At 58.5% G+C, this 27,995-nt stretch overlaps 1 protein-coding gene across 1 annotated transcript in view; it reads right to left on the reverse strand.

Annotated features, from left to right (window-relative positions):
- Positions 1 to 27,995, reverse strand: part of EDAR (ectodysplasin A receptor) — a 72,672-nt gene that overhangs the window by 7,304 nt on the left and 37,373 nt on the right. Inside the window, exons 2-6 of the mRNA XM_062208808.1 lie at positions 14,263 to 14,331; positions 13,459 to 13,581; positions 12,676 to 12,857; positions 7,112 to 7,197; positions 791 to 877 (exon numbers count right to left, since the gene is read on the reverse strand). Coding sequence (XP_062064792.1) covers positions 791 to 877; positions 7,112 to 7,197; positions 12,676 to 12,857; positions 13,459 to 13,581; positions 14,263 to 14,313 — 529 coding nt within the window. The 5' untranslated portion in view covers positions 14,314 to 14,331. The remainder of the gene's footprint in view (positions 1 to 790; positions 878 to 7,111; positions 7,198 to 12,675; positions 12,858 to 13,458; positions 13,582 to 14,262; positions 14,332 to 27,995) is intronic.

A 27,995-nucleotide genomic window follows, 5' to 3' on the forward strand; every position in this document is an offset into this window, starting at 1 on the left:
GGCCCCTGGGTGTTACGAAGCCGAATCCTGATGACCGCCACCCTCACACACAGGGGACACATCACTGGGGGCCCTGGGTTATCTGAGGGAGCCACAAGGCACCAAGCCTCCTGGGCATTGTTTGGGGGCACCTGTCTCAGGGGTGACACAATGCCTTAACACCCTCCAGGTTATGGGCTCCAACCCCGCCCCCTCCCCGGTCCTGGAGGGAGTGAGGTGCATGATGTCCCAGCCCAGTGTTGCGCCCATGCTCCGGGCCACTGTGTCAGGGGCTCCTTGGGCCTTCAAGGTGTCGTCCCAAGAGCCTCACCGAGACCCGGGCCCGCAGTGGGCTCTGGGGAGGAAGGCGTTAAAGCCGTGCCAACATGGGGGCTTACTCTAAGAGAGAGTCGGTTCGGGGGGCTGGTGCAATCTTTGTGCCCCTTATTGGGTTAGGCAGAATGAAATGCAATTACAGTAAAGGAATAGGCAAGTGGGAAAGTTTATAGGTTTGCAGGAACACCAGCAACAGAACTGCTACTGACTCCCTGCCAAACGGGAACCCAGGGGCCCAGTTCTGAGGCAGCGCGGGGCACGTGGGCACCCCACCTCCAAGCCCAGAATGCGCCTCTGTTCCCAGCACCTCCTGGGGGGGCAGCACTACAGAGCCGGTCACTAACGCCCACCGCGGGGGGGTGTGGCCTGCGGTGGAGACCGAAAGAGCCCATCGCTGTTCCCACTGCCCTCCCTCCTCCTGGCGCCCAGCCCAGCCCCTCACCCCAGAAGACCTGTGCCTGCGCACTCGCCTTACCTTTGTGGGCGTGCTGGAAGGGAGACAGCGTGCTGCTGCCGGAGGTGCTGGGGAAGTGGGCGGAAGCTCCCGACGTGGCTCCCACACCTGCAAGGGGAACGATGTCACCTCTGGGGTCAGGGGCCAGAGGCCACAGTGGAGGGACTGGCTGGAGGCAGGGGCCGGGGAAGGAGATATTTTTACTTCCTAGGGTGTCTAATTCCTAAAGAGACTTTGATCTCTCAGCGTTCTTGTTTGTTTCTATTTATTTGAAAGGCAGAGTTACAGAGAGAGGGGGAGAGACACAGAGAGAGAGTCTTCCATTCGCTGGTTCACTCACCATATGGCCTCACCAGCCAGAGCTGAGCCAGGCCACAGCCAGGAACCCAGAGCTTCATCCCGATCCCCCCGCGCCCCCATGGGTGGCAGGGGTCCAGGCACTTGAGCTTTCCCAGGTGCATCAGCAGGGAGTTGGATTGGAAGTGGAGCAGCCGGGTCTCGAACCAGTGCCCATATGGGATGCCGGCTCTAGGGCAGCGGCTTAACTCACTATGCCACAGCGCTGCCCCCTCAGGGTTCTTCTTTGCACAAAAAGACTTACAGATGATGGTGCTAAAGACACAGAGTGGGCACAGGAGTCTTCCTGTGAACTGAGACGAAGGACTGGCCGTCTATCAAAACGCCAGCGCCGAAGCTACACCTAGGTGAGCGGGGCTTCAGCACCTGCCCCACAGTCCCAGCTCCACCTCCTGTGGGTCCCCAGAGCTCCATTCCACCCTTCCCACGGGGTGGCCCCCAGGGCCTCTCGGGAATCTGCAGGAGGTCCAGTGTTTCCCCAGGGCACCCAGCACCAGGCCCTAGGAGCAGAGGACACGCAGGCTTCAGCCACAGCCACAGCCACCCGAGGACCCCGTCTGAGAGTGCGGGGCTTGCAGCCTGGCGGCCAGGGCTGGAGCTCCCTGGTTCTCGTGTGGGCCACTCTGTTCCCCAGCAGCAGCTGTGTCGCAGGCAAGTGACAGGAGTGTTTGTGGCAAACGATGAAAAGAAACTGCTCTGAGCAGTTATTTAAAAAAAATGAGCAGCTTCTGTGGTCTGTTCTGTCCACAGTTACATGCCACCTGCCCTCCAGCAGAGAAGGGGCGAGAGGTGGGGTCCCACTGTCCCCTGATTGCAGGCTGCCCCTGCCTCACCAACAGCACATCAAGGCCCCCCACCCTGCACAGCCTGCCCTGCCAGATTCCACTCTGGTCAGATGAGAAAGAACTCAGCGCCCGTCAGAATGCATGGCATCTGGGGGGTGTCCCTCTGTGCCCGTGCGTGCTGCTTCCCACTCTTCGGGCTGCCTGGGACTGTCAGATGGAAACATTTCCCCAGGCCGGCTTCTGTGGAGGACGATCATGGCTGAGCCGCCTTCCCTTCCACACACCTGCCTGTGGACTCCTCTATAATGAGCAAGTGGACGATGCAACTGGTGAAAGCTTTAGTTCCAGAGAACAGCAGGTGTTTCTGCATGAGAAGTGTGTGGTGCGTAGAAAGGACAGTGTGGGCACGGGCCTGCTCGGCCCACTGGCGAGCTCTCCAGGCCCGGATGTGGGAGGTAGATGTGAGGTGAGCGGGGCTGCAGGTGCACAGTGGGCTGTAAGTGTAAGGCTCACTGGAGTTACACTGTGACTCAGTGAGGACAGGATACAGTGGCGTCTTTGAGGTGTGTTAATCCACACATTTATAAATACGCCACCCTGCATTCTCTACAGAGAGTAAACAGCTTGGACTTTTAAGAATGAGTTGTGGGGCTGGCGCTGTGGCATAGAGGGTAAAGCCTCCACCTGCAGTGCCAGCATCCCACAGAGGCGCCAGTTTGGGTGTCAGATGCTCCACTTCTGATCCAGCTCCTTGCTAATGTACCTGGGAAAGCAGCAGTAGATGGCCCAAGTGCTTGGGTCCCTGCACCCATGTGGGGGACCCGGAAGAAGCTCCGGCCATTGCAATCATTTGGGGAGTGAGCCAGCAGATGGAAGACCTCTCCTCTCCTCTCCTCTCCTGTCCCCTCTCCTCCCCTCTCCTCCCCTCCCCTCCCCTCCATTCCCCTCCCTTCCTCTCCCCTTCTCTCTCTCTCTCTCTCTCTCTCTCTCTCTCTCTTTCTGTCTCCTCTCTTTCTCTCTGCCTCTGAGTCTCTGTAACTCTGACTTTCAAGTAAATAAATAAATCTTTTAAAAATATTTGTCTGCTGGTTCACTCCCCAGTTGGCTGCAATGGCCAGAGCTGCACCGATCTGAAGCCAGGAGCCAGGAGCTTCTTCCGGGTCTCCCATGCGGGTGCAGGGACCCAAGCACTTGGGCCATCCTCCACTGCTTTCCCAGGCCACAGCAGAGGACGATCGGAAGTGGATCGGAAGTGGAGCAGCCAGGACACGAACCAGTGCCCATTTGGGATGCTGGCACTACAGGCAGTAGCTTTACGTGCTATACCACAGCACCGGCCCCAATAAATAAATCTTAATAACAACAACAAAATGAATTGTGTATTGGTTCTAGAGCTGTCAACGAGGGTGCCTATGGCTGTGGCATTGGAAGAGCGCCCCCTTGTGGCGGTCCCAGGAACAAGGCGGGGGCAGAATCATCAGGACTTCAGCAGCAGCTCCAGAGTACCAGGAGCTTGCTACAATCGCAGCAGCGTGTCGGGCTGCCCAGACCTGTCAACATTCGTCTCCTGACAGGTACCCTGGGGATGAGTGTGCACACCCAGGCCTGAGCAGCGCTGTGCAGCAGCCGCTGGACGCTCACTCGGGGAGGCGGGCTTCCTGCTCGAGGTCGGTGGCTCCCTGTACCTCCTTTCCATCTGAGATGGGTTTGCCAGGGCACAGACAAGGCTGTGCTTGCTGCCTGCGGCCGAAGATCCTGACCAAGTCCCAGAGACTTCGTGCAAACAGGTGTCCCATTCTTGTAACAGCGGGACATGGGTGCGGGTGACCTCTGGGTGCCTTACCAAGCATGTCAGCTAGGAGGATCGGAAATGAAAGGGACCCACAGAAAACAGAGCTCCTGCAGAGAGGAACGCAGCAGCCTTGGGCGAACCCCAGCATTTCCCACTACAGCCATTGTATAGGTGGTCCCAGCCTCCCCCTCCGAGAAAAGCACCCCCCGGAGAAACATCTCCGCCAGTGTCAAGAGGGTTCCCCAGTCTGAGAACACGGGGCAACATGAATTCCACCCATTTCACACCCTGCAAGCCCTCCTCTGTCCCGGAAGAGACGGCGGGGAGAACTGGACGCCCCATTCCCTCACGAGCCCCTGTCTGAATGCTCTTGGACCTTCGCAGCCCGGCCTGCCGGGTGCACTCCTTCCGTCACACGTGGCTAGCATGCTGCTCTCTGTGTCAGCTGTGAAATCTCGCTCGCTCGCTCGCTCTGAGACAAGAGCCTCTGCCGCAGCCCAGACGTTAGGGTGATGGGCACGCCTTGCGCGGGTAAGGAACCATGATGGTCCCCCGAAGCAGCACTGTGCTTCCTGAATTCAGATCCCGGCCAAACCACGTTCGCAGCCGCTCGCCCCCGCCGCCCAACGTGCTGCTACGCTGCACCCACTGCACCGGGGTTAAGAGCAAGCTGTCAGCTCCCCTTTAGCAGGTTCCTCCAGGATCTGCTCCGACACCTGACATGCACAGAGCGTCCTGCTGCCAGACCAGCTGTGGGCTTTGGCGTTTGGCCCCTTCCTCTGATTCCTCTTTTTTTTTTTTTTTTTTTTTTTGCGTCATTAGTCCTGTTCTCCCGGGTGCAGCTTTCCTTTCTGAACTTCAAACCCCTGAGCTACCTTGGGAAGATGGTGGTTCTGAAGGTAACCTGCCCAGCAGTACCCTCGGGGCGCCCCTTTCGTTTCCCTCTCACTTCCAGAAACTGGAAAGGTTCTTATCCATTGGAACAGTAAAGATGAGTCCCTTGCGCATCTCTCCTGAGGCCTATTTGGAGGGCTGTGGTCCCACGGCTCACCCGTGACAGGCCTGTAGGTGGCATTGGCTTATGGGCACTGCACAGCAGGGCAAGGGGGCACCATGGGACACTGGGCAGGGCAGGAGGGAAACTGAGACTTGGGAAGGAAAGGGATTTCGCCTGACATGAGCAGGGAGGGTCAGAGCCTGGGTCAGCTTGTTCAAAACGCACATTCTCGGGCCAGCCAGGCCTGCCGGGTGAGGGCGGGCCGGCCAAGGGGGCTGCACAGAGTCCCACAGAGAAGCGCCATTTCTTTAGGGACAGAAAAGTACGGGGTGCTACCCGTGAGGTGTGGAGAATGGGGGTGTGCACCCCGGCCTGCCGCTGTCACCGAGGGGCCCCGGCGCTGACAGCTCCTGACAGTCCCTGCCCCCGGCCAGCCACCGCCCTCTGCCTGGCCCAGCTCCTCTGTATCTGTCTGTCACCCGCAAGCCCAGGCCCCTGGTGCATCTCCGTGACGGTGGTTTGCAGGATGCGCCACTCACGGATACAGAGTGCGAAGGATGTTCGACCACGGACCACTGGGCTCAGGGAGGCCTGGGGCTGCCGCGGCCTGGGCTGCTAGCAGGGTTCTGCAGGAACCACCAAGTCCCTGGACTTCTGGGGTGGGATGATGGCCCCGTGAGTTTGGGTCTTGGTAATTCCTGGGGTGCTTGGTCATAAGCAGCCTTGGCATCTCTGTGCCGTGTGAGCAGGGGCTAGCATCTCCCGCCTCCCACATGGGAACAGAGGCCTCTGCCCGCTCAAGGGGACTCCCCCAGGGGCTGAGTGGCTGCACAGCCGCCCGGGAGGGACCCTGACCCTGTTTCTTTGCTGAGCCCTCTCAGGGCTGGATTCTAAGAGCCCAGCTCAAGGTCTGGCTGGGAAGGGGGTTTTGGGGTGCAGTTAAGGGCTGAGGGTGGGAAGGGGGTGCACTCATTTTCAAAACCCCCAGGACCGCAGACTTGGCTTGCTGTCAGGGAAGCCCCTGTGTGTCTAAGAGCTGTCAGACACGAGGGTCCCTCAGGGAGAGGTGCTGGCCTGCCAGGCTCCTGGTTGGTTGAGACCCTCTCCTAGACAGAGGGCAGGTGTCTGACGTGGTCCCAGCCAGGACTGCATCCCAGAACTGTCTGTCCTGACGGGCTTAGATCCCCCGAGAGAAGAGGCAGCAGGCGCGAGCTGGCTTCTCTCCTGCAGCGCACAGCCTCCCTGGTTTTGTGAATTAATTAGCAGCACTCTGCAGAGCAGCCACTGCCAGGCTCTTCCGTTTGGGCCTTTTGGAAGGGGCGGGCGGAATTCCCCACATCCCCAGACAATGCAGCTGCAGGGCACCCTGGCTCCGGGCCCATCCCACCTCCAAAGACGCCTCCGCAGCCCCGCCCACAGCCCCGCCCCTTGTTCCTGCGCTCCTCCCCTCCCTCCCAGGCTGCACGGGGTTGTTGGGAGAAACCCCCGGTGTGCTTGGGGCCTCTTGGGCCGCAAGGGGAGGTGGGGCCCCGGAGTCCTCCAGGCTCTGTTCCCAAGTGCTCCTGCAGTCAGGCGCCAGACACCCAGCTTCCTCCCAGCTGCGTCCCCCAGAGCACAAGCCCAAAGGACCACCGGGCGCCTTCCTCTGAGCGGAGGTTCTCAGCCCTTCCTGTCACGGCCGAGGCGGGAGCTGTGATCCCCGCGGGGTCCCCCTCGCCCTCACAAATGTCTAGCTCTTCGCTCTACTTTGCCGAATAGCCTGGCCTCTGCGGAGCATGGCCTCTTCCGACGATCTCATGAGACCGACAGGGCAGGTGTTCGTGTCCCCGCCTCACAGGTGAGAAAGCTCAGGCTCCTGCAGGCCAAGTGGGCTGTTTAGCCCTCCCACTGGCAGCTCAGCACATCGACCCCTCCCCACCCCTCTTCATAAACCCGAGGCGCCCCTGCTTAGGCGCGGTAGTGTTTCCATTTATGTTTCTGCTGCAGCTAATCTTGGAAGGTGGGGCCAGCGCTGTGGTGCCCCAGGCTACACTGCTGTCGCTTACAGAAGTGGCTTTCCATGTGGAGCACCGGTTCGAGTCCCGGCTGCTCCACTTCTGACCCAGTTCCCTGCTAATGCACCTGGGAAGGCAGCGGCAGAGGGACTTGGGCCCCTGCCACCCACGTGGGAGACCTGGATGGAGCTCCTGGCTCCTGGCCTTGGCGTGGCCCAGCCCTGGCTGTTGTGGCCATTTTTGGGGGGGGTGCAGTGAGCCAGCAGAGGGAAGATCTCTCTCTGTCTCTCCCTCTCCCCGTCACTCTGCCTTCCACAATAAAATAAGTGTTTAGAAAGCCTCTTCAGTGCTAGGGTGGGCTTCTGCCCACTCCCGCGGTGACAAACCTCGGCTCAGACCCGCACGAGGACCACTCACATTCCTTGGCGCTGGGGGGTGCCAGCAGGCAGGAGTAGCACACCATGCCGTAGATGTTCCTGGGTCTGTTTTCCAGCATGTAGTAGCTGCAGGGGGAGACAGAGCAGAGCAGGGTGAGGGCGGGGCCTCGGGCGGGGGCCCACCAGCGGGGTTAGCAGCCCATTTTTACCCTTTGGTCTCCCTGGGGGTTTTCCATGCCTCTTTTTGCCTCCTTCTCTTGTTGCTTTCTCTCCTGATGCTTTGTCTAGTGTGTGTGTCTGCCGTCACCCTCCCCAGCGCCTGCAACACCGCGCTGTGAACACTGGCGAGAGGTGTCCAGGGCAGCCCGGGACGCCCGGAACTCCCAGGCCTCCTGAGGACTCGCTGTACCCCGTGGCGCTGGCCAGCAGGGGGTGCTGCGGGGGATCGTCAGATGGCGGGAGTGTGAACAGAGGGCCACGCAGACGGCCTGGCAAAGCGAGCCTGACCCACGGCCACCAGGTCACAGCTGCTTCCTCTCCAGGAAGCACAGGGGAAGCAGACACGCTGTGGCGGCACCGCTGCTCCAAGTCCCAGCCGCCGCCCTCGCCCCCACAGTCCCCATGCTCTGAAGGTCACTGCGCCGGCCACGCGATCCTGCCACCTGGCCACTACGGCCCACACTCCCTGCAGGCCACGTGCCTCCCTGGGCTCCCAGCTGAGCTCTGAGGGCTGCGGCTCATGCCTGCTTTCCACACACAAACACCCAGGGCTATCAGTGTGAGGAGTCCATGAAGAGCAGCGCGCTGGTGCCAGCGCTTCCCTTATTACAACTCCAGAGATGCTACGGCTTTGCGCGCTGCTGTTTTCTAATCTCTTTTTTATTAGCCGGGCACCAGGCAGCCCCCGGCCCCCCAGGAGCTGGGTGGTGAGCAGCAGCTCTCGGGGCAGGAGCCCGGCAGGGGGCGCGCTCGGACTCCGCCTTCCTGAGCCTGGCCCGGCTCCGAGAACAGCACGCTCGTAATTGCTGCCCTTTCTCAGTGCCTTTCATCCTCCGATCCCTGCGCGCATCTTGTAAACATCAATTAACCAATCTCAAAGCGCCCCTCTGAGAAGCCTCAACAGCAGTTCAGGCTCCTGGAAAAGCCTCCCTGGAACACAGGCTGTGCCAGCGCTGTCCACAGGAAGGAGCCACACGGGGCGCCCCGTCTGCCTGCACCCAGGCCCACTGCGGCCACTTTTGGGAATCGGCCTCCTCTTCCCACCTGCTCGTCTGTGGCTTTCTCTCCCCTCAGGTGGTGGTGGGCTCCCCTGCAGCCAGGGACCCTGCAGGGCATGCTAGCCCGGAACCTCATGCTGGGTAGGGAGCCCATGTTGGCTGGACGGACAAACCGACGACATCCACTTCTTCTGCACGGAAGTTTAAAGCGCTGAGAGGGACAGAAGCCCCAGAGGGAACCTTGTGAACGCTCCTCCCTTTTGGAGGGTCAGAAGCTCAGCTGTGCCCATCCTGGGAGCACCCTAGGGGCTGGGCTCCGACTCAGGTGCAGCTCCACAGTCCCCCTGGCAGATGCCACGTGCCTGGCCTTCAGGAACTGGTGCCCTGAGGGCTACATCTGAGAAGCGGAGGGGCCTTGGCCTGCTCTCTGCCTCTGGCCAGCCGCTCTCCTGGGACGGGAGTCGGGGCTCTCCTGATGCCCGCGGGGGCTGGGAAGGGCAGCTGCTGCATGCCCGTGCTGGACCAGGGGTTTGGACCACGCTGTGCGATGTATTAACTCAGTGAAGGGCTGGCATTGGGAGGCTCCAGGATAGACTGTTGGGGAATTGTATGGCCTAAACTGGCATGAGTGTTCAGAGCTGCTGGGTAGCAGAAGTCACTTTTGTTTCTAGCACATCCTGTGGTACAGGGCATTTTTAGGTAGATAGATAGATCGATAGATAGATGACAGATCAATCGATCAATCGATGATAGATAAATAGATGATCCTTCACCTGCCAGGCTGAAGCCAGGAGTCTGGAACTCCATCTGGGTCTTCCAGGTGGGCAGTAGGGGCCCAAGAAGCTGGGCCATAATCGGCATTTACCCCCACTAACCTACTGGACATCCCCCCCCCCAGACCTGCTCCGAACACTCTCCGTAGCCTGCGGCTGGGCACGGGAGTCTCACCCAGTGCCTGTTCTGTAACGAAGTGGGCAATGTCTTGTGCTTGCCAAAGGCCCCAGGCAGACAGTGGCTGTCTGGGCACACGTCTACACCGCCCTACACTGCTGGGGCCACGAGACCACGAGCTGAGCCACAGTGACTTAGGGACCCCTGCTCTGCACAGGCTGATCCAGGTGTATAACCGGGGACAGGAGTCAGCTTAACTGGGACTTCTAGAACATTCTCTTCTGGGCATTGACTTCCTCCAAGCTGACAGGTGGCAAGTCCCCCCAGAGAAGCCATTCTCTGAGGACCCTAGGCTGGGAGTGGCTGCCCCTGAGCCACTGCTTGCTTGCCTGTACCACCAGCTGGGCAGGGCCCAGGCTCAGGCAGCTGAGCCCTGGGGGAGGTGGTGAAACCTGACCTCCTCTCCCTTCCTCTTCTGTGTTTGTTCCCCTGCCTGCCTCCCACACACGCCTTTCCCACCAGGAAAGCCCCACGCGCTGCTCTTTGTGCAGCGATCATCTCGGCCACAGGGGACACAAAGCAAGGCCTGCGGAGACCGGGAGGACCTGCCAAACCGCAGCATCCGGGTAACCACAGGAGCGGGAGAGGAGACAGCCCCTCCTTGAGCTCATCACGCCAGCCTGCCAAGGGTCTCCTTGTGTCCTCTGAGCCCGCAGCCGGCAACGGGGGCCGAGGCTTGTGCCAAGGACCACAGCGGGAGAAGGGGCGCCCTGTCCTGGTGACTCTGGGGCTGGGAGTGATGGACTTAGGCAGGCGCATCGTGTCACAGAGACCCCTGGCTCAGCAGTGCGAGTCGGGACGCGTCCCCCTCGCTCAGCAGGTGCCCTGGGCCGTGCCATGTGCTGGAGGCAAAGTGTGCACTAAGCCGTTACTGTTCCCAAGGAGCAGGGAGGGGGCTGCTTGAGACGTTTGGGTGGGAGAGAACCCTTGGGAAGCACAAGGCTGGAAGCCGTTCTTCTAGAGGGAGGGAGCTTGCTGGGGGCTGCCTGTGGGCCAAGGCACTCGCATCACTCACACTTGTCCTGTCTCTGTGGATCTCAGTGACAAGGACGCGGGCTGTCCCGTGTACACTCGCAGCCCCTTTTAGATTGTCTGCAACAAAACTGTGGCTGAATTCGGCAGACTGTCACTGGGATGCGTGCCTGGGGGCCGACTGTGGCCGGTCTGAACCAGTGGAGCTCACTGGCGAGGTTCCACTGTGCGCCCAACCTGGCCCTCCGTGAAGCTGCCTCCTGGGGAGCCCATCTGCACCAGGGCCTCAGTGGCTTGACCCTCAGCTGGGATCTCGCCCTGAGCTTCGCACCACCCCCCCCAGCTCTGTGTTAGAGACCTGGGGCCTCCAACCTCGTACCGCACAGTCCGATGGCATCCTCCTCCAGCTCGGCAGTCTGCCTGGTGACCCACAGGCCCGTCCAGCAGGGGGCGCAAGTCAGCAACCCCAGCCTCTGCACACCCCGATGGGTGCACCTGTTTTCGGCCATGGGGACCCACTCTGAGCTACTGGCCCTGTGCAGTGCCTTGGGCCTTTGAGCTGTGACTTCAGCGTCTCTCCCACTCCCTAGCCTGAGCACCTCTGCCCGGCAGTGCGGCATCAGACCCCAGTGCGCAGCTGCGAGTTGAGGGCTCCTCTCTCCGCTTCTGGAACCCTCTGTGTGCACCTCATTCCCGGGCTGTGGTCACTGATTTCCTTATCTCCCTCCTCCACTGAGGAGTGAGGATACAGCATCCTTCTTCTCTCCCCGGTGCCCACCTGGCCGGCTCTTAACTGGAAGGCTTACAAGCAGTAGGTAGGTCCGACCGTGAACTTGGGTACTCACAAGACAGACTCTCAAAATAAATTTAGGTTTTGCAAAGAGGGCTCTTTTCCTTCCAAGGTGGGCATGGCCAGGTATGCATACTTTTCTAGTTAATTCATGAAGAATCCTCTCTAGAAGGTCTCTGCACCCATGATAGCTATAAAACCAACCGAGATGAAGTTCTAGGAGCCGTGTACGTTATCAGAGAGCCGGCCCAGCCACCTAGCGCCGAGATCTCTCTGAATTCCCTCCTCCAGCACCCAGAGTGCTTGCACACAGTCTCCCCACAGACACTCCAGCAGCTGGGCGGGAACGTACCGATTCCGGTTCTTCTAACGTTAATCTGGGTGGAGCGCCCACAACGCAATAACCACGGGAACTGAATTAAAGACAGTCCAGCTACGGAACTTTTGTCTTTTGCAACAGTTCCTTAGAGAATCGGCTAGTATCTCCCCCGGTAAAAGCCTGTTGTTTTCCTTTTGTATCGAAAAATAAGGCTCTCCTGCTTGGACACTATATTTGAATCACGCGGTGTGCCAGCGACACTGGTGGGGCTGTCCAGCAGACACGTGGACACAGCATTTACAGCGTGGAGGCAGGTCTGGAAAACTGTGCAGACTGGGTAAGGGACAGTGGGCAAAACCCTAGAAGTGGATCACAGTGTGAAGTGTGGTGTGGTATTCAAAACCCCACCATGGTTATGGCCATGACCTTCACCTCTTCTACCACCTAAACCTATCCCTGTACAATCACTGCTATCACCTCCTCTATTCCCTGCACCTGCATCACCATCACCTCCCCCATCACCACCACCATCACCCCACCCCCAGCCCCATCACCTCCACCACCACTGCACCTCCATCACCCATCACTGCTGTCACCTCCCTCACCATCACCATCACCTCCCTCATCACCACCACCATCACCCCCGGCACCATCACCTCCACCACCACTGCACCTCCATCACCCATCACTGCTGTCACCTCCCTCACCACCACCATCACCTTCCTCATCACCACCATCTCCTCCCGACCTGTGACATCTCATCATCACCATCAGCACCCCCAGCACCTCTGTCACCTCCACATCACTACCGCCTCCCTGTGCCTGCGCCTCTCCCCACCCCCTCCCCCACACCAGGCTCCGCCACTGCCATCAGTTGCCACCTGCAGTCCCTGCAATGGTCACTGCTAGCATTGACTTGGGGCAAAGCTAATCCGTTCCTCATCTCAGGCAGAACTAGCTAATGCCCCCTGCCTGGAAAAAAACCGAAGACTTTATCTTGCTAATCATGTCTGCTTTTTTTGATACATAACACAATCGTGGTGGGATTATGGACATTGAGTGACTCAAATATTCCTCTTCACAGTTTCTACCCTCAGTTTTGCCAGAAGACTGAAAATGGTACAGTTAATAGTTTTGCGTGGAATTTTAGTTTTCCTTTTACCCCAGCACGCTTCACATGCATTGTGGGTGTTCAACCGATCTCTTGCATTTGAGTGACCAGAGGGTTAACGCCCACTGAAGGGGCTCTGGGGCCTCCCGGATGCTCCCCACCCCCAGGACCGGACAGGTCCATGCCCTGGACACTCAAGACTTTCCGTGCAAGCAGGGTTCTGCTGGGCGGGGCCCGTGCTCACCCAGGCAGGCAGGGCCCACACTCGGCGTCATTCTCCATGTCGCCCGGCGTCAGCACGGTGGCCCGGAAGAAGCCCTCGCAGTCCTTGTGACGCCTGCATATCTGGTAGCCTCCTTTGGAGAACTTCTCCGCTGGGCAGGGGACACAGCCATAGTCCTCGTCTTTGGTGCCGTAGCCGCAGGACTGGGGGAGGCGGACAGAGGACACGGGTGAGTGCGGGCGGGCAGGGCCCCCCAGGGGCCGGTGACACGCAGGCTGTTGCTTGCAGCTGCTCTCAGACCTCGCTTGCTGTTCTCCCAGCTCGAACCCCTCGCACCCGCCCTGAGCTAAGTTCCTGGAGCACACCCTCAGTGTGCCACTTCTCCCAGTTCTCAGGAGCCCCAGGGCTGCCGCAGCTCGCTGGCGCCCCCTGCCTTCCCGCGGGAGAGGTGAGAGATCACTGCCAGCAGTCAATGCACTGCTTATCACTAGAGAACATTCCAGTCTCGCTTCCTAGTCACATGACCCGACGCTCATTTAATCTACGTGGGGCAGGAAAGTCGTCCTCCACACACATTGACAAGAACTCTTGGGACATTTGTCCCCAGCGGCTCGGGCATCCTTCTCCCTGGGCTGGGCTTGTCATGGCTCATGCCATTCAACCCATATCCAGGGACCAGCCAGCTGGCTTGGTCACCTGGGTGACCACTGGCACGGCACTGCTAGCTCAGGGGACAGAGTCATGGACAGGACCTCCACCCACCGCCAAACGCCACCACCCCGCCAGGGCTCAGCTGCTCCTCACCATGTAGGGCTCCTCCCCTGGCCCACAGGGGGGACACGCGTGGCACAGCCCCGTGGTCTGGTTGTAGTACTCGTTCTCCCCACAGTTGGTGTACTCCGCCCTGGCCGAGCACACGAGGGACACCTGCCACAAAAGGGGGGGGGGGTGATCTGACTGCTAGGAAACACATCCATTTCCCCTGGGGCCCAGGAGCCCAGGGTGGGTCTGCAGGAGGCCCCCTAGGTGCCGGGGGGCTCCTCTGTGAGCTCGGTCACTGTGAGGCTCATGTGAGGTCAGCTCCCTGTGACTTGTGGCGAATCAGCCGGGCACGGCCACCGCTGCCTCCCCGAAGCCCCCCGCCAGAACCTGCCATCTGTGGCTGCTGCGGGCCTGTGCCCGGGTGCAGGCCTGTCCCACATTCTAATCCCCCACGCCTCTCTCTTCACTGCTCTCCAAGGTCACGGATGAGGCAGCCCCTCCCTTGAGCCTGGAGAGCAGTGGCCATGCGGTGCCTCAGCCTAGCCTAGCCCACCCCAGGGGGAGCCCAGCAGATGGGGCCTTTTGCATCTTTCTCATCAGCCAGGCAAGGGGCTGTGGGTCACAGGGCCATCAAGGACTGGGGACGCTTCTGGCCTTGACGCCCTCACAGAGGGAGCCCTGGAATAAACGCGTGTGCTCTGAGCCCCGGGGTAGGGCTCAGTCGCGGGCAGGCCTGGTCTGGGCGAGGTGATGCACTCCTGAGGGATGGGGCCGGATGGGAGGCTCCTGCTCCCACCGCTGCCAAGGGGCAGGGTGCAGGCAGGTGAAGTGCCGGGACCTACTCACCACCAGGACGGGGAGCCAGGGCATCCACGCCGAGTCTTCCTCGAGGACCATCTTCAGCTCAGGCCTCACCTGAAAGACACAGCCCTTCAGGACCGGGTGGGCGCCGGCGGTGGCCGCCGCCCTGGCTCCAGCTGCCTCCTCTGTGTCGCCCCGGGAAGCAGGGTGGGAAACAGCTTGCAGCAGGGGTGGAGCTGAGTCTTGTGCCGGGATGGGTTCGGCAGCCTCGGTGGCTCTTGGCAGCACCACATGCTTCCTGGAAAGAGGCCCTGGGGGGAAGCCTGGGGCGTGCGAGGAGCCTCCTGCCATATCTGGGGTTGGTGGCTAATGGTTAATGTGCTCACGGTTGGGGCCGGGGCTGTGGCCTAGCGGGTCAAGCCGCCGCCTGCAGTGCCGGCATCCCACATGGTTTCCTGGCCACTGCAGCCATTTGGGGAGTGGACCAGAGGATGGAAGACCTCTCTCTCCTTCTCTCTCTCTCTGCCTCTCCTTCTCTCTCTGTGTAACTCTCTCAAATAAATAAACAAAAGAAGTGTTTAAAAGAATGTGCTCACAGTTTGAGAAAATGTGTCCTTCCACATCAGGTGCCTCAGGTTGGTCCTGATTCTCGGGCTCAGCAATAGGGCCCTGGGAACATGCGAGGAATCGGGGCCTGGCCCTTTGCTCTGGCTCGGCCAGCCCCGGCCCCCCCCTTGGGAGGGTCTTCCCTCTCCCCATGAAGGATGCTCATCCATCAAAGAGAATGTATAACTTTAGAACTGAGAGAACAAAAGTCCAGAGAGGCTAAGCGACTTGCCTAAGGTGACACAGCAACGTCACGAACAGAGGACGGCCACAGCCCGGGCACCAGACCCTTGGCCGACCACCACAGTAACTCACTGCTTTACAGAAGGAGGGGCGTTTTCTCACTCCCCCAGTGGGAGATCTGTGTTTCCATCAGAGCAAGCTGACCCACAAGTTGGGCACTGCTCAGCTCAGCTCTACAAAGGACACCACGTTCCCCTCCCCAGGGCCACGCTGGGTCACTGTTGCCTTGCGTTGATAGGCAGAGGCTAGGTATGTGCGGAGTCTTCTGGAACCCACCGCTGATTTAGACCAACAGTCACCCTGGGCCTTGGGAGCCCCCACCAGGCCCTCGTCCTTATGGAGTCAACCTGGTCGTGGAAACCAGCGATTCCCAAAGCAGACACAAAAAAGGCAGGAGACCCTGGGAATGGGGGATCCGCAGACTCCCTCCCAGCCCTGAACCTTGTCCCTGTCCCATCCTAAAGGCATGAGAGAGACTGTTTATTGAAAGAAAAGAAATTAAGTTGGAGAAAGAGGGGAGAGCTTTATAAGTCAGGAGTCAGGGCATGGCTGGTGTGATGGGGTGGGGGCTGGGGGAGACAGAGGCACCCAGACAATCTTTCCTGAGACATCTAGGACTTCAGGCTTTGCTGGGTGAGAGTTTCAGAGACAGAGGCTGGATTAAAAACCAGGCCGGGCCTTAAGCAAGTCACTTGCAACCAACAAGGGCCAAGAAAAGGTCCTCTGGAGCGTCAGTGCCTGAGTGCCCCCTCGGGGCTCTGCAGCAGGTGCACCCCTATGACCACACGTGTGAAGCCTTCCATTGCACTGACTCCCATTAAACATCCGGGGGAGACTGGCGGGGAGTGAAGTTAGGGTGCGGGGGCCACGTGTACTGGCTGTGTGACGGGGAGAAGAGAGGGAAAGTGGGGGCCCTGGGGTTGGCAATGCACCTTCTAGGTTGCTGTAGGAGCCGGCAGCCCTGGGGCTAGCCAGCTGGGGAAGAGTGCCCAGCTCTGGGGTGTGCAGGCTCCCCCTGTGGGAGCCTCGCTCAGGGAGCTCCATCCCGAGGGCTTCCGGAGTCTCTTGGGCTACAACAGCTGCCTTTTTCCATGCCCTACCTCACTGCCCGCACCTCAGTGCTGTGTTCCCCTCTCCGGAAAACACTCACTGGGCTGGGGCAAGATGGAAGCACGCGCTGCAGCCAGCAGCGGTGAACTCGCTGAGCGCTTGCTTTCCTTCTAGCAAGGGCAAGCTGGGGCAGGCACTGAGGGGCAGCCAGGAAGGCAGCGCCGCCAGGGGCAGGGGCCGGTGCCACAAAGGCCGGCACCACAGTGCGGTGCGTGGGGACAGGCTCTGTCAGCCCCCCACCCCGCCCCCCACCCCAGCCTGGCCTTCAGCACCGCAGGGTTAGCAGAGGTGGGCTCCCGCGCGGTCCACAGCCTGGAGGCCTTCCAAGCACCTAATAATGGCTTCTCACTTAATTGGCTTCCAATTATAGCTGAGTCCTGGAGGGTTTCCCTGACCGCTGGGGAGCGCTGGGCCTGCCGCACCCGCACCCATGGTGTCAACCAGGAGCATTTAGTCAGGGGCTCATTAAACATCTTCCCAGGTAAACCCAAAGAGACAAAAGCAAAACAAATACATAGACAAAGTGAAACAAAAAGTCTGCGGCTTTGGATGTATTTTTGCTATTGTTGCCAACTCTCAGGGAGCGGTAGGCGCTGTTGGGGAGGGGAGCTGGGGGCAGCTCCCTGGTGTGGGTCCTGCTTCTGAGGACTTCCCAGTGCCAGCAGCCCTGCCCATCTGCACCGGAGCTGAGCAAGGGGCGTCCTCCCTGCCTCGCGCTCGCTCTGAGTCCCTGTCATTTGATGGCCACCGCAAGACGGGGGGCAGGGGTCTCAAATGTCTCTTCTACCCGCAGACACAGTCCTTTTCAGGGATCGGCAAAGTGCTGCCCACAGGGGACTCAGCCCCCTCCCCACATCGATATACACCTGTTCCTTGTATGTTTCCATCATTCAACAGGGATTCTTCCTCCACCCAGCCCTTTGCAGGCAAGGTGGCCCATCTCGACTTCCCTGCTCTGGGCCTCTCCCTCCTCGCCCCCAGTTCCAAGGACACAGCCACACAAGGGCTGAGCCTCCCTCAGCCAAGAATCCTCAATCCAAAATTCTCAGATCTGAAGCTTTTGGAAATGTTGACATAAATGCTCAAAAAGTTTCAGAGTCCGGCGCATCTTGGATTTCGATATTTGGATGAGGGCTGTTCTGGTGAAACCCGTGCAAGTGCTCCCAGATCGGAGAACCTGGGAGTCTGAAACACTCTGGTCCCCAGCATTTAAGATAAAGGATGTTCAAGCCTGGTTTAAACCCACGCAGTTGGGCCCAGAGCTGCCCTCTCACCCCTGCCCTGGGCCAGTCCAGGAACTCGTAGTCTTCCCCTGGCCAGGAGTAGCCCCGATCCCCTTCTCCCAGAGACTGCGGTCAGCCTGCAGAAGTCGCTCAGTCTGCCCAGCCCTGCCCTGCAGAAGGGGACCTTGTTCTAGAACACCCAAGAGCTTGCCGGGAATGCAGTCTCAGGCTGCCCAGATCCACTGCCTGGAAATCTGTGTTTCAACCCGATCTGCTGGTGCCTTGGTGCACACTGAGGCTTGAGAGGTGCTGTCTGGCTGGCTGCCCCGGGCTGGGGCTTCATGTATAATTTTTTTTAATTAATATGCTTGGCATCATGTATGACTTTTCAGTCTTTTTTTTTGTTTATAAAATTTATTTATCTGAAAGTCAGAGTTACACAGAGAGAGGAGAGGCAGAGAGAGAGAGAGAGAGAGAGAGAGAGAGAGGTCCTCCCTCCGCTGGTTCACTCCCTAGTTGGCCGCAACGGCCAGAGCCGCACTGATCCGAAGCCAGGAGCTTCTTTCAGGTCTCCCACACGAGTGCAAGGACCCAAGGACTTGGGCCATCTTTTACAGGCCACAGCAGAGAGCTGGATTGGAAGTGGAGCAGCCAGGACTCGAACCAGTGTCCATATGGGATACCGGCACTGCAGGTGGCAGCTTAACCTGCTATGCCACAGCACCGGCCTCTCATGGATAATTAATAGTGAATTCCCCTTGGGAACCCGGGGAGACGGCTTTAGCTGGCTCTCCCTCCTGAACTCTCAGCCTCTTCCCACGAACAGAGCTAAACACGACGGCATAAATTAGTTCCTTCATTCACTTATTGATTGCTTATCAAACAAATATGAGTACGTGAGCGTCTCAAAACATGTCTGCGCTGCTGTGAACGTCCATGCTCCTCTAGCCACATGGGGCCCAGATTACCTTTGGGGTGCTTGGCAGGCACCCTAACAGAGGGAGGCCTGTCACTGGCCCACCCAGCTCCTGGGGAGCCGGCCTTTGCCATGGGAGGTCGCTGGGGCTCCCAGCCACACCCACCCGTCCTCTGCTGCCTGCCAGGCCCTGGCCTCCTCCAGGAGGAGCTGTGGGGAGGCTGCTGGTGGCCTCCTCCTCCCTACACCCCCCCTCAGGATGCCTCAGCCTCCCCAGGAGGCCCCCACTTCCCTCCAGCAAAGACAGAACTTCATTCCCTACCAGGGGCTGCGAGGTCATCATGGGAGCAGCTGACAACACTCCCATCTTGATGTGATTTTTATGGCTGGGAGCATGGTGGGGGGGGGGTGCTAATTAATGTGAGATTGTGAGATTAGGTCCCTCTGGAGAGGGGCAGGGGAGGGGTCCAGGGCTCAGTGGCACTGGCTGGAGACTCAGTGATTTTGGAACGAGGGTCCCCCCCTTAGCCAGTTGGCACAGAGTCTCACAGATCAAAGGACCACTCCGGCTGAGCAGCCGCAGGGCAGAGGGGCCAGGCACAGGGCCCCCAGGCTGGCCAGGCCCCGGAGGGCGCTGATCCCAAGCCAGAGGCCAGGAGCTTCCTCCTGGTCTCCCACACGTATGCAGGATCCCAAGGATTTGGGCCATCTTCTACTGCTTTCCCAGGCCACAGCAGAGAGCTGGATTGGAAGTGGGGCAGCCAGGACTAGAACCAGTGCCCACATGGTATGCTGGCACTGCAGGTGGCAGCTTTACCTGCTAGGCCACAGTGTCGGCCCCAAACATTTTATTTTAGATGTTGTTTATTTGAGAGGCAGACACACACAGAAGAGAGAGAGAGAGAGAGAGAGAGAGAGCACTATCATCTACTGCTTCACTCCCCAGATGCCCTCAATGGCCGGGGCTGGGCCAGGCTGAAGCCAAGAGCTCCCTCATGGGTCTCACCTTACTTCAGTCATCACCTGCTGCTCCGCCACCCCCAGTCTGTCTCAGCAGGAAGCTACAGTCAGGGGTCAGTTGTGGGTTGTGGGCATCCCAAGCTCCCTTCTAACCACTGGGCTAAATGTTTGCTTCTTATTGGTTTGTTTTCCCGGAAAAAATGCACAGAAGACCATAGCTGTCCTTGCACACATAAGATAAATGAAATGCAGAACACATTCACTTGGTTTACTCCTAGGGTGCACGTGGGACTGTTCAGAGTTCCAAGTGGCCTGGCTGCTCTTCAGCAGAACCCAGACAGGCAACAGAGAGTGAGGAAACCCACGGTGGAAAGCATCCGTCCTAGTTCATCTTCCTGGCTGCCTCGGCTTCCGCGTCAGTCTTACTTCCCCGCCTATACACCGGTGAGGACGCCGGGAAGTCCAGTGGACAGCCAGGGCCCAAGGCCTCCTGCCACAGCAGCCTCCTCACCCCGTGCATCGCACGGGTCTCTCGCGCCGGCCTGTGTTACTGCACGGGTGTGCAGGCCTTGGTGCAGAGGCTGGACAAGGCAGCGCTCCCTGCAGCAGCTGGCACGGAATGGGGTGTGCGGTGTTGCTGCCGGCGGTGAGAAGGGCGCGGCTGGCCAGCAGCCCCGCAGCAGGTCAGAGCATCACAGCTATCCAAGTCCAGACTTCCCGTCGGGAAGAGGCAGGGTCGCAGTCTCATTCCACCGACTGCCTCGGAGCTGAGTCTCCTGTAAGCCAGGACCAGGCAAGCTTGGGAAACCACCCCTACTTTCTTGCCTCATCAACACCCAGGGAAAGCGTTTTCAGGGTGGAACCAAGGACATGATCCTAACTGGAATGCATTGCTTTAAATGACAAATGGAAGCTTCACTATCAACGTAACTATATCAACACGAAATTTTGCTGAGACTAAATGGCAGGCACTCCACAGCCCTTGAATCTGTGATGTCCATCCTTGCATTGGTCCACCCGTCTGAACATCTGCCCATCCATCCGTCCATCCATCCATCATCCACCCACCAGCACTTCATCTGTCCATCTGTCCATTCTTGTCTGTTTGTCATTGTGTGTAATATTTATTGAGCCGAACAATAAGCACGTCAACACAGTTCTTGCCAGTGCAGCCTCATCAGCATGTGAGAGGCAAACATTGCACTGAGATAAACCTTGAGACAGGGTTGCACGATGGGTGCAGCGGGAGCCCACGGGTGTCGTGGGGTGGGGTGGGGAGGCCAAGAGGACTGCACCTGGCCCCAAGGAGGATGGGTGTCCAGGAGTCAGCCAGGAACCACATGGAAAAGGAGAGAAAAAGGAAGAGGAAGCAGCATGGGCCAGGGCTGGCGCGTCCCATGTGGGGACGGGAGGTCACAGTGTGTCCCCTCTAGGGTAACTGCTCTATCGTCCTCTCTTAGCCACAGGTGGATGAGTTATTTCCTCAGAGGCACTGTGGAGGCATCACCTGTCTTTCCTGTTGCCTGCCAAGGGGCTGCTGTGCCTAGCGCCCCCGCAGCTCTTGTCCTGAGGGTGTTTGCAAAGTGACGTTCTCAGCCCGTCTGTCACCTCCCTCCCCGCCTCACTCTTCCCCTGGCCCCAGGACACTCAGCGTGATGGAGATGCGGCACCTGTGTCCCCATCACACGTGGTTCTCGAACCTATGGTGCAAGACACATGGCTGCAGTCCCAGACTGGCCAGCTGGCCAGAGGATGCTGCTCCCATGGCGACAGCGTCCTCCAAGGTAGGGAAGCCCAAGAAACTAAACTGCCTCCTGTGCCAACAGGGCACCAAGGAGGCGTGGAAATGATTGCTGTCATTATTCAGCACCCCCAGGGGCTGGCCAAGGGCTTGCTGCTCCTCCAAGGAGGGTGATTGTGGGTAATTTAGAGGCTCCCACCTGGGTGGCGGAGGCCCCCTGGGCTGCCTCTGAAGGGGGCTGAGGGCATGAGAGGGCCAAAGGCATGCAGCTCCCGCCTGCCCACCGCCGCACTCCCCTCTCCCATGCATAAAGGAAAAGAGGAAGAAGGAGGGGGCTGGTGCCTGGCCTGACTCTCAAGGCTCACCTTCTGCACCGGCCGTCCGGCCCCACGGCCAGCTAGCGTGAGGGTGCAGCTGTCTGGGTGCAGGGTGAGCGAGAAGCTGCTTCGGGCTGCCCGTGCCCGGCAGGCGACGCATTGCCCACAGCGGCCCAGGTGTGGGCTGGCGCAGTCATGTGGGAGTCGGCTCTCAGCCTCTGCATGTCTCCCGGAGCCTGTGGGTTTACTCCCCTGATGAATGCTGCACGCTTTTTTTTTTTTTTATTCTTACTGCTAAGACTATAATTTTAAAAATAACCAGCTTTATTGAGGTGTAATTAACTCACAATAAAATTCACACGTTTCCAGTGTCCACGCTGATGACTATGGCAATGCACGCCCTGTGCAGCCCACTCCTGACCCACTTTCATCGGGCTGCCTCCAGTCCAGTTTTTGTCACTGGAGATTAAAGCAGATTTTGCATCTTCCAGACTTTCCTATAAACGACTCGTGCGATTGGCTTCTCTCCCGGACAGAACACCTGTGATTCCTCTGTGTTGTGAGAACTGGTGGTTTGTTTCTTTTTTAAATTGCTGAATAGTATTCCATTGCATTAGTAAGCCACAGGGTCCATCTATTCGCTGTTCACTTGTGTTCTGCTTGGGTTACACTTGACAAGTGGGTTTCGGTTGTTTCCTGGGCCTGGGGTGGTCCCGAGGTTGCATCGGATGTAAGTAGGTTCTCAGGGGGCTTCTGTCTCCTGCACCTCCCGGAGGCCAGCCCTTGTGCGGGAAGGAGGCAGCCTCCCATCTCGTCTAGGCTTCCCAGCGGCTCCCTCCCCAGGCCTCCTGGGGAACTGCACCCACCCTGCCTGCTGGCAGTGGCCATGGATGTTACATAGGAGGGAATTTCAAAAGTTCATGGAAAACAGAAGTTTTCAATAAAAAAAAAAATTGAAACTCATGCAGTTTTTCCCTAATACACTTTTTTTAAAAAATGAAGTTTTGGGAGTGCAAACCCCTTCCCACACCAGCCATGGGTGGGTGCTAAGGGGAAGAGAAGTGGCAATGTGGGTCCAGGGCTCCCCTCAGGGAACGCTTTCCCCAAAGTCACTTCGGAAAGATTGCTGGAGTGCATGGGGAGCTGCAGCTTGCTCGCCATGAAGCTTACCCCCGGCGCATTCCCCCGCGCAGCACGTGCAACGGCTCAGAGGAGAAGCCAAGACAAGCGTGGTGTGTGGTCCTACTTCCGGCAAGTTGCCGTCCTGCTCCAGGTGCCCCAGGGCCGGGCCTCCTCCCAGCACAGGAAGCAACTTGGGCGTTCAGCAAGGGCGGGCAGCAGGTGGCCTGTCGGCAGGTGCAGGTTTATCAGGGGGTGGTGGGCAAAACTGCCCCTAGGAGGGACCCGGCACTCAGCCACTATCCCCACCAGCTGGGGAAGCTGCAGCCTCATGTGATGGGCATTGGGAGAACGCCTGGGAAACTTCTTGGATTTTTTTCAAGGCTTCTGTGCGTGGGAGTGACACCTGCAGGGGTGTCTGCTGTGGGCAGGAGCCCCACCTCTCGGCTGGAGAGTGTCTTTGGAGGCCTACCTAAGCCAGACTGCTCATCAGCCCTCTGAATGTCAGGCCTCCCGGTTTAATCCTTGCAGTCTGGGAAGGCTCAGAGAGGCTGCGTGACTTGCCTGAGGTCACACAGAGACAGAGCTGGGGTGGCAACCCAGATCTGCCTGCCTCTCTGCCTCTGGACACAGCCTCGGGGAGAGGGGTCTGGGAACCGCAGACAAAGGCTGGGCACTAACAGGAACCAGTGGGTAAAGGGCCGGGCTCAGAGTGGCGTGAGCGGGGTTTCATCCCACCCCTGCGGACCTGTGGTAGTGGGACGATTCTGGAGGGGGCCAGCGTCCCTCTGCCCCCTCCCTTCCCAGGAAGGCCTCACTTGGGGGGTCGCCGAGGAGTGAGGCTGAGGTGGAGATTCCTCCACCGCCTCCCACGCCCCAGTGGCCTTTGAAGATTTCTGGAGCATCCCTCTTATCTCTGCTCCCCTTTCAACATCAAGGCAGCCGAACTCCAAGGCACAGCCGTGGCGGTTGGGACTCCCATGGAGGGTTCACGCCCCAGAACTTCAGGGTGGCGTGCATGCCGGGGGTGGCGGGGACCCTCAGCGGCAGCCCTGCCTTCATGAGCTTGAGTGGGGAGGACTCTGCTTGTTCCCAAGCAGATGACGGTCTCTGTGCCCCTGGTCCCGGGATTAGATCTCCCCTGCCCGACACAGCCTCGCCGGCCTGCACAGAACCCAGCACAGCGGCGGCGTCTCAGCAGGCGGGTGACCTGGAGGGCACAGGCCTATAAATAACCACCAAGTGTCCCCTTCAGAGAGGACTTTACCACCCCCCCTCCAAGTTCGAGTCCCAGCATGAATCGAGCAACTCGTAAATTTGGATCCTTCCTGTCAAACTCAGGGTCTCGTTCTACCGGTTTGAAAGAGAATTTGTTTTTCTTCGTTTGCTTTCAAGTTCAGTGCCGGGAAGGCCTGCAGGAGGGCAGATCCCACAGCACACGCCATGTCCGTGCAGCCAGGACACCCGCCCACCTGCCCAGGATGTGTTCAGAGCCCTCCGTGCTCAGGCTCAGCAGCTTGGGAGCAAAGCTTCTTATTCCTGGCTTCAATCGGTTACGTGGCACATCAGTGGGGTACAGCTACACCCCATTCATCCCCTTCCTCCCTGAGTACCCTTGTTCAAGAAGAACTGGAAAGCGGGCTCACTGTCCCGGCTGCAACGGGCAAGGGCCAGTCCGAAGGATCTAGAACCAACACGACGGGCTGTCGCCTCGCTGTCGGCAGGAGATGTCGGGGCAGGGCGTGTGGTCTGTTTTCTTTGGCCTGGTGTGTGGAGTCCCTGCACACGTGGTCATGGGGGTCTGTCTCTGCTTCACGCTGCTGTCTGCTCTCTGGGCCCGGGGCGGGCTGAGCGGCCTCCTCCCTTGCACCCTGTGTGTGTGGGCACAGCTGGGCTGCCCTGAGCAGGGACCTTGGCCTTGTGTTTCCTGAGTCTTGGTCGCCTCTCAGGAGGGAGACAGGCGCTCTTCTGCCCATTTCCCAGAGGGCAAAGCATCACAGTTTGAAGTCCTGAGTGCACTGTGCACAAGCACAGTCCTCTGTTGGAGGGTGAGATTTTCCTGCAGAGAGCGGAAGACAGTCTGGCATGGCAGCATCATATGGAGCTGATTCTGCTGCCTGATGGGGCCGCTGTTCTCACTGCGCTCTGGGAAGGGACGGGAATGTTCTCACACTTGCTAGTGCTCACCAGCCCCTGCTAAGTGCCAAAGGTGGGGCCAGCACGGGGCGGTGCAGCAGGACCAGGCTCCAGGCGCACGGACCGGGACCAGGAGCGCAGGGCTCCTGCCATGCAGAGAAAGGAGCTGTGACACGAAGCAGGTCACAGGGAGTGAGCTCCAGAGCAGAGGCCACGCTCCCCACCCCGAGGCCCAAGGCATCCTTGCTGGTTCACAGCTGGATGGTTCCCATGAGAGAAAGGTGCCAAGTTTCCACAGTCACCAAATTATACCAGTCTGGAGACTTTAAAAACCTGGCCCGTTGGACTGGCACTGTGGCCTAGCGGGTAAAGCTACCGCTTGCAGTGCTGGCATCCCATATGGGCGCCGGTTGGAGTCCCGGCTGCTTCACTTCTGATCCAGCTCTCTGCTATGGCCTGGGAAAGCAGGAGAAGATGGAAAGCAGTAGAACATGGCCCAAGTGCTTGAGCCCCTGCACCTGCATAGGAGACGCAAAAGAAGCTCCTGGCTCCTGGCTTTGGATTGGCCCAGCTCCAGCAGTTGTGGCATTTGGGGAATGAACCAGTGAATGGGAGACCTCTCTCTCTCTCTCTCTCTCTCTCTCTCTCTCTCTCTCTCTCTCTCTCCCCCCCCCCCTCTGCCTCTCTGTAAATCTGCCTTTCAAGCAAATAAATAAATCTTTAAAGAAAACCAAAACAAACCTGGCCCATGCCGTCTGTTTACGGTAGTACAGGGTGGAGCTTGTGGACCCCCGAGCGTGCGAGGGAGTCATGGCCTTGGGTACTCACGGGGCTGCCTGCTGGTGGGGCGGCCTCGCCCTCGGGTGCCATGGAGCATGGGTCCCCGGTGCATGGCGTGTGGGGCTGAGCCCTCTCTCTCTCTCAGGGCCCAGAGGGCACGTCTCACTTGGAGGCACCTTTTACTAGGTGTTTCATATGCATCTCACTCCTCTAGCAGCTCGAGTGCCATCTCTTTATTTATTCCCATGCCAAGAGCCCTCAAGAGACGCCAAAGTGTTTGCAACTGGATTTATACTGGCACCAAAGTAAAATTACATTTCAACAAAACTAAAGCCTCGAGAACTGTTAATTTATTAAATTCTTAAAAAGGGGCTGGTGTCTTAAGGAGAGCCGTTAGAGGTCTGGCAGAAGGAATACATTGGCTTCTTTTTGCTGCCAGCGTTTTAACTGCTGACCATGAAGAATGCCAGGAAAAAGCACGGGAATGATCGGAAAGTGAAAAAGCAAGTAACTTTAAAAATTGAGAGGGGCCGGCACTGTGGCATAGCGGGTAAAGCCACTTCCTGCAATGCTGGCATCCCCTATGGGCGCCGGTTTGAGTCCTGGCTGCTCCACTTCCGATCCAGCTCTCTGCTGTGGCCTGGGAAAGCAGTAGAGGATGGCCCAAGTCCTTGGGCCCTTGCACCTGCGAAGGGAGACCTGGAAGAAGCTCCTGGCTCCTGGCTTCGGATCGGCCCAGCTCTGGCCGTTGAGGCCAATTTGGGAATGAACCAGTGGATGGAGGACCTCTCTCTCTCTCTCTCTCTGCCTCTCCTTCCCTCTCTGTGTAACTCTGACTTTCAAATAAATAGATAGATCTTAAAAAAAAATTGAGGTGTATTTCTTTCAAAACGCCATGGATTCCAAGTAGATAATCCACTGGACTACGACTCGTCTGGGAGAAGGACGACATTGTGACAGATGCGACAGTGAGGGCGAGCTGGAGGATGCCCAGTGCAACGAGCACGTCACGAGGGGACAGGTACTGCATGGGGCTTCAGTGTGGGGGAGTGCAATGGGGGTGCCCAGGGCAGCCCCTGTTTTACCGTATCCTCCCTCTAAGTAAAAGGCGATTCAACCTAGCTAATGATTCGTAGCTCACCGCGTGTTCCATCACTGCACGGGCGCTGGGAGTGTTAATCCTTGGCATGAAGGAATCCGAGGTCTGGGTGCCTGCCAGGAGCTCGCTGTCCCCGGGGACAGCCTGGCCCTCTCCTAGCGGAGCTGCACGGCACCATGGACGTGTTCCAGGTGCTGCGGCACAAATGCGGGCACCTGTGTGCTCCCTGTCTCCCTTCTCTGAGTCGCAGGCTCTGCAGGGACACCTGACACTCAGGTAGGCAAGAGGCTCTGTGTGGCAGTGACAGTGTCTCAGCTGACCCCCACCAGCATGGGCCCAGGGCTCGCAGGAGATGGGGGCGGGAGGCTCAGTGAAGTCTCCTGGTGCTGAATCGCGCACAGAAACCTCCCAGAAACCGACGTCAAGAAAATTGGGAGCAACACTTAATTCCTTTTCTTTTCTTTCCTTTTTTTTGAATATTTGTTTTTATTTACTTGAAAGGCAAAGTGATAGAGACAGGGAGAGACAGCGAGTGAGGATAAGAGACCTTAGATCTGCTGACTCACTTCCCAGATGGCTGCAACAGTTGGTGCTGGCCGGGCCGAAGCCAGGAGCCTGGAATTCTGTCTGGGTCACCACGTGGGTGGCAGGGGCCCAAGCACTTGGCCCATCTTCCGCTGCTTTCCCAGGTGCATTAGCAGGGAGCTGCATCAGAAACAGAGTAGCTGAGACTTGAACTGGTGCTACAATGCTCCAGATATTTGGTGCCAGCAGGCAACAGCTTAAGCCAACGCACCATAACGCCAGTCCCAACACACAATTCTTAAAGGGCCAAAGGTCACTTAATACACTAAAACTGAAAGTGTGAAGGGGTGAGCGGAAGATGCTATTGTCCACGTAGAGCCCCTTATGATCGCCTCTCTGTGGTCTGCATCCTTGGTCCTCACCACGGTGGCAACAGCCACACTCCTGGAGCTCCTCCAAGGCTCCACACAGTGTGCACACACACCGGATGTCCATTTACGTTATTACTGGCTGTTTCTGTGTGCGAGAATAAGAATTGTTTCCCATGCTTTCTTCTTCACACTTTTCAATACCGCCTGATATATATTTTTTTTGACAGGCAGAGTTAGACAGAGAGAGAGAGAGAGAGAGAGAGAGAGAAAGGTCTTTCTTCCATTGGTTCACCCTCCAAATGGCTGCTACAGTTGGCGCGCTGTGCTGATCTGATCTGAAGCCAGGAGCCAGGTACTTCTCCTGGTCTCCCATGCGGGTGCAGGGCCCAAGGACTTGGGGCATCTTCCACTGCTTTCCCAGGTCACAGCAGACAGCTGGCCTGGAAGAGGGGCAACCGGGACAGAATCCGGCGCCCCCACTGGAACTAGAACCCGGGGTGCCAGCACCGCAGGCGGAGGATTAGCCTGATTTTTAAAAATTGTAAGTATAGGTTATCTTTAACAAAAGCAAGGAAATGGTCTAAAGAACAAAGCAGGAGTTGGGGTCGTGGTGCAGCAGGTTAAGCCACACC

The sequence above is a fragment of the Lepus europaeus genome, chromosome 13 (genome assembly GCF_033115175.1).
Source record: "Lepus europaeus isolate LE1 chromosome 13, mLepTim1.pri, whole genome shotgun sequence".
Lineage (NCBI taxonomy): Eukaryota > Metazoa > Chordata > Mammalia > Lagomorpha > Leporidae > Lepus > Lepus europaeus.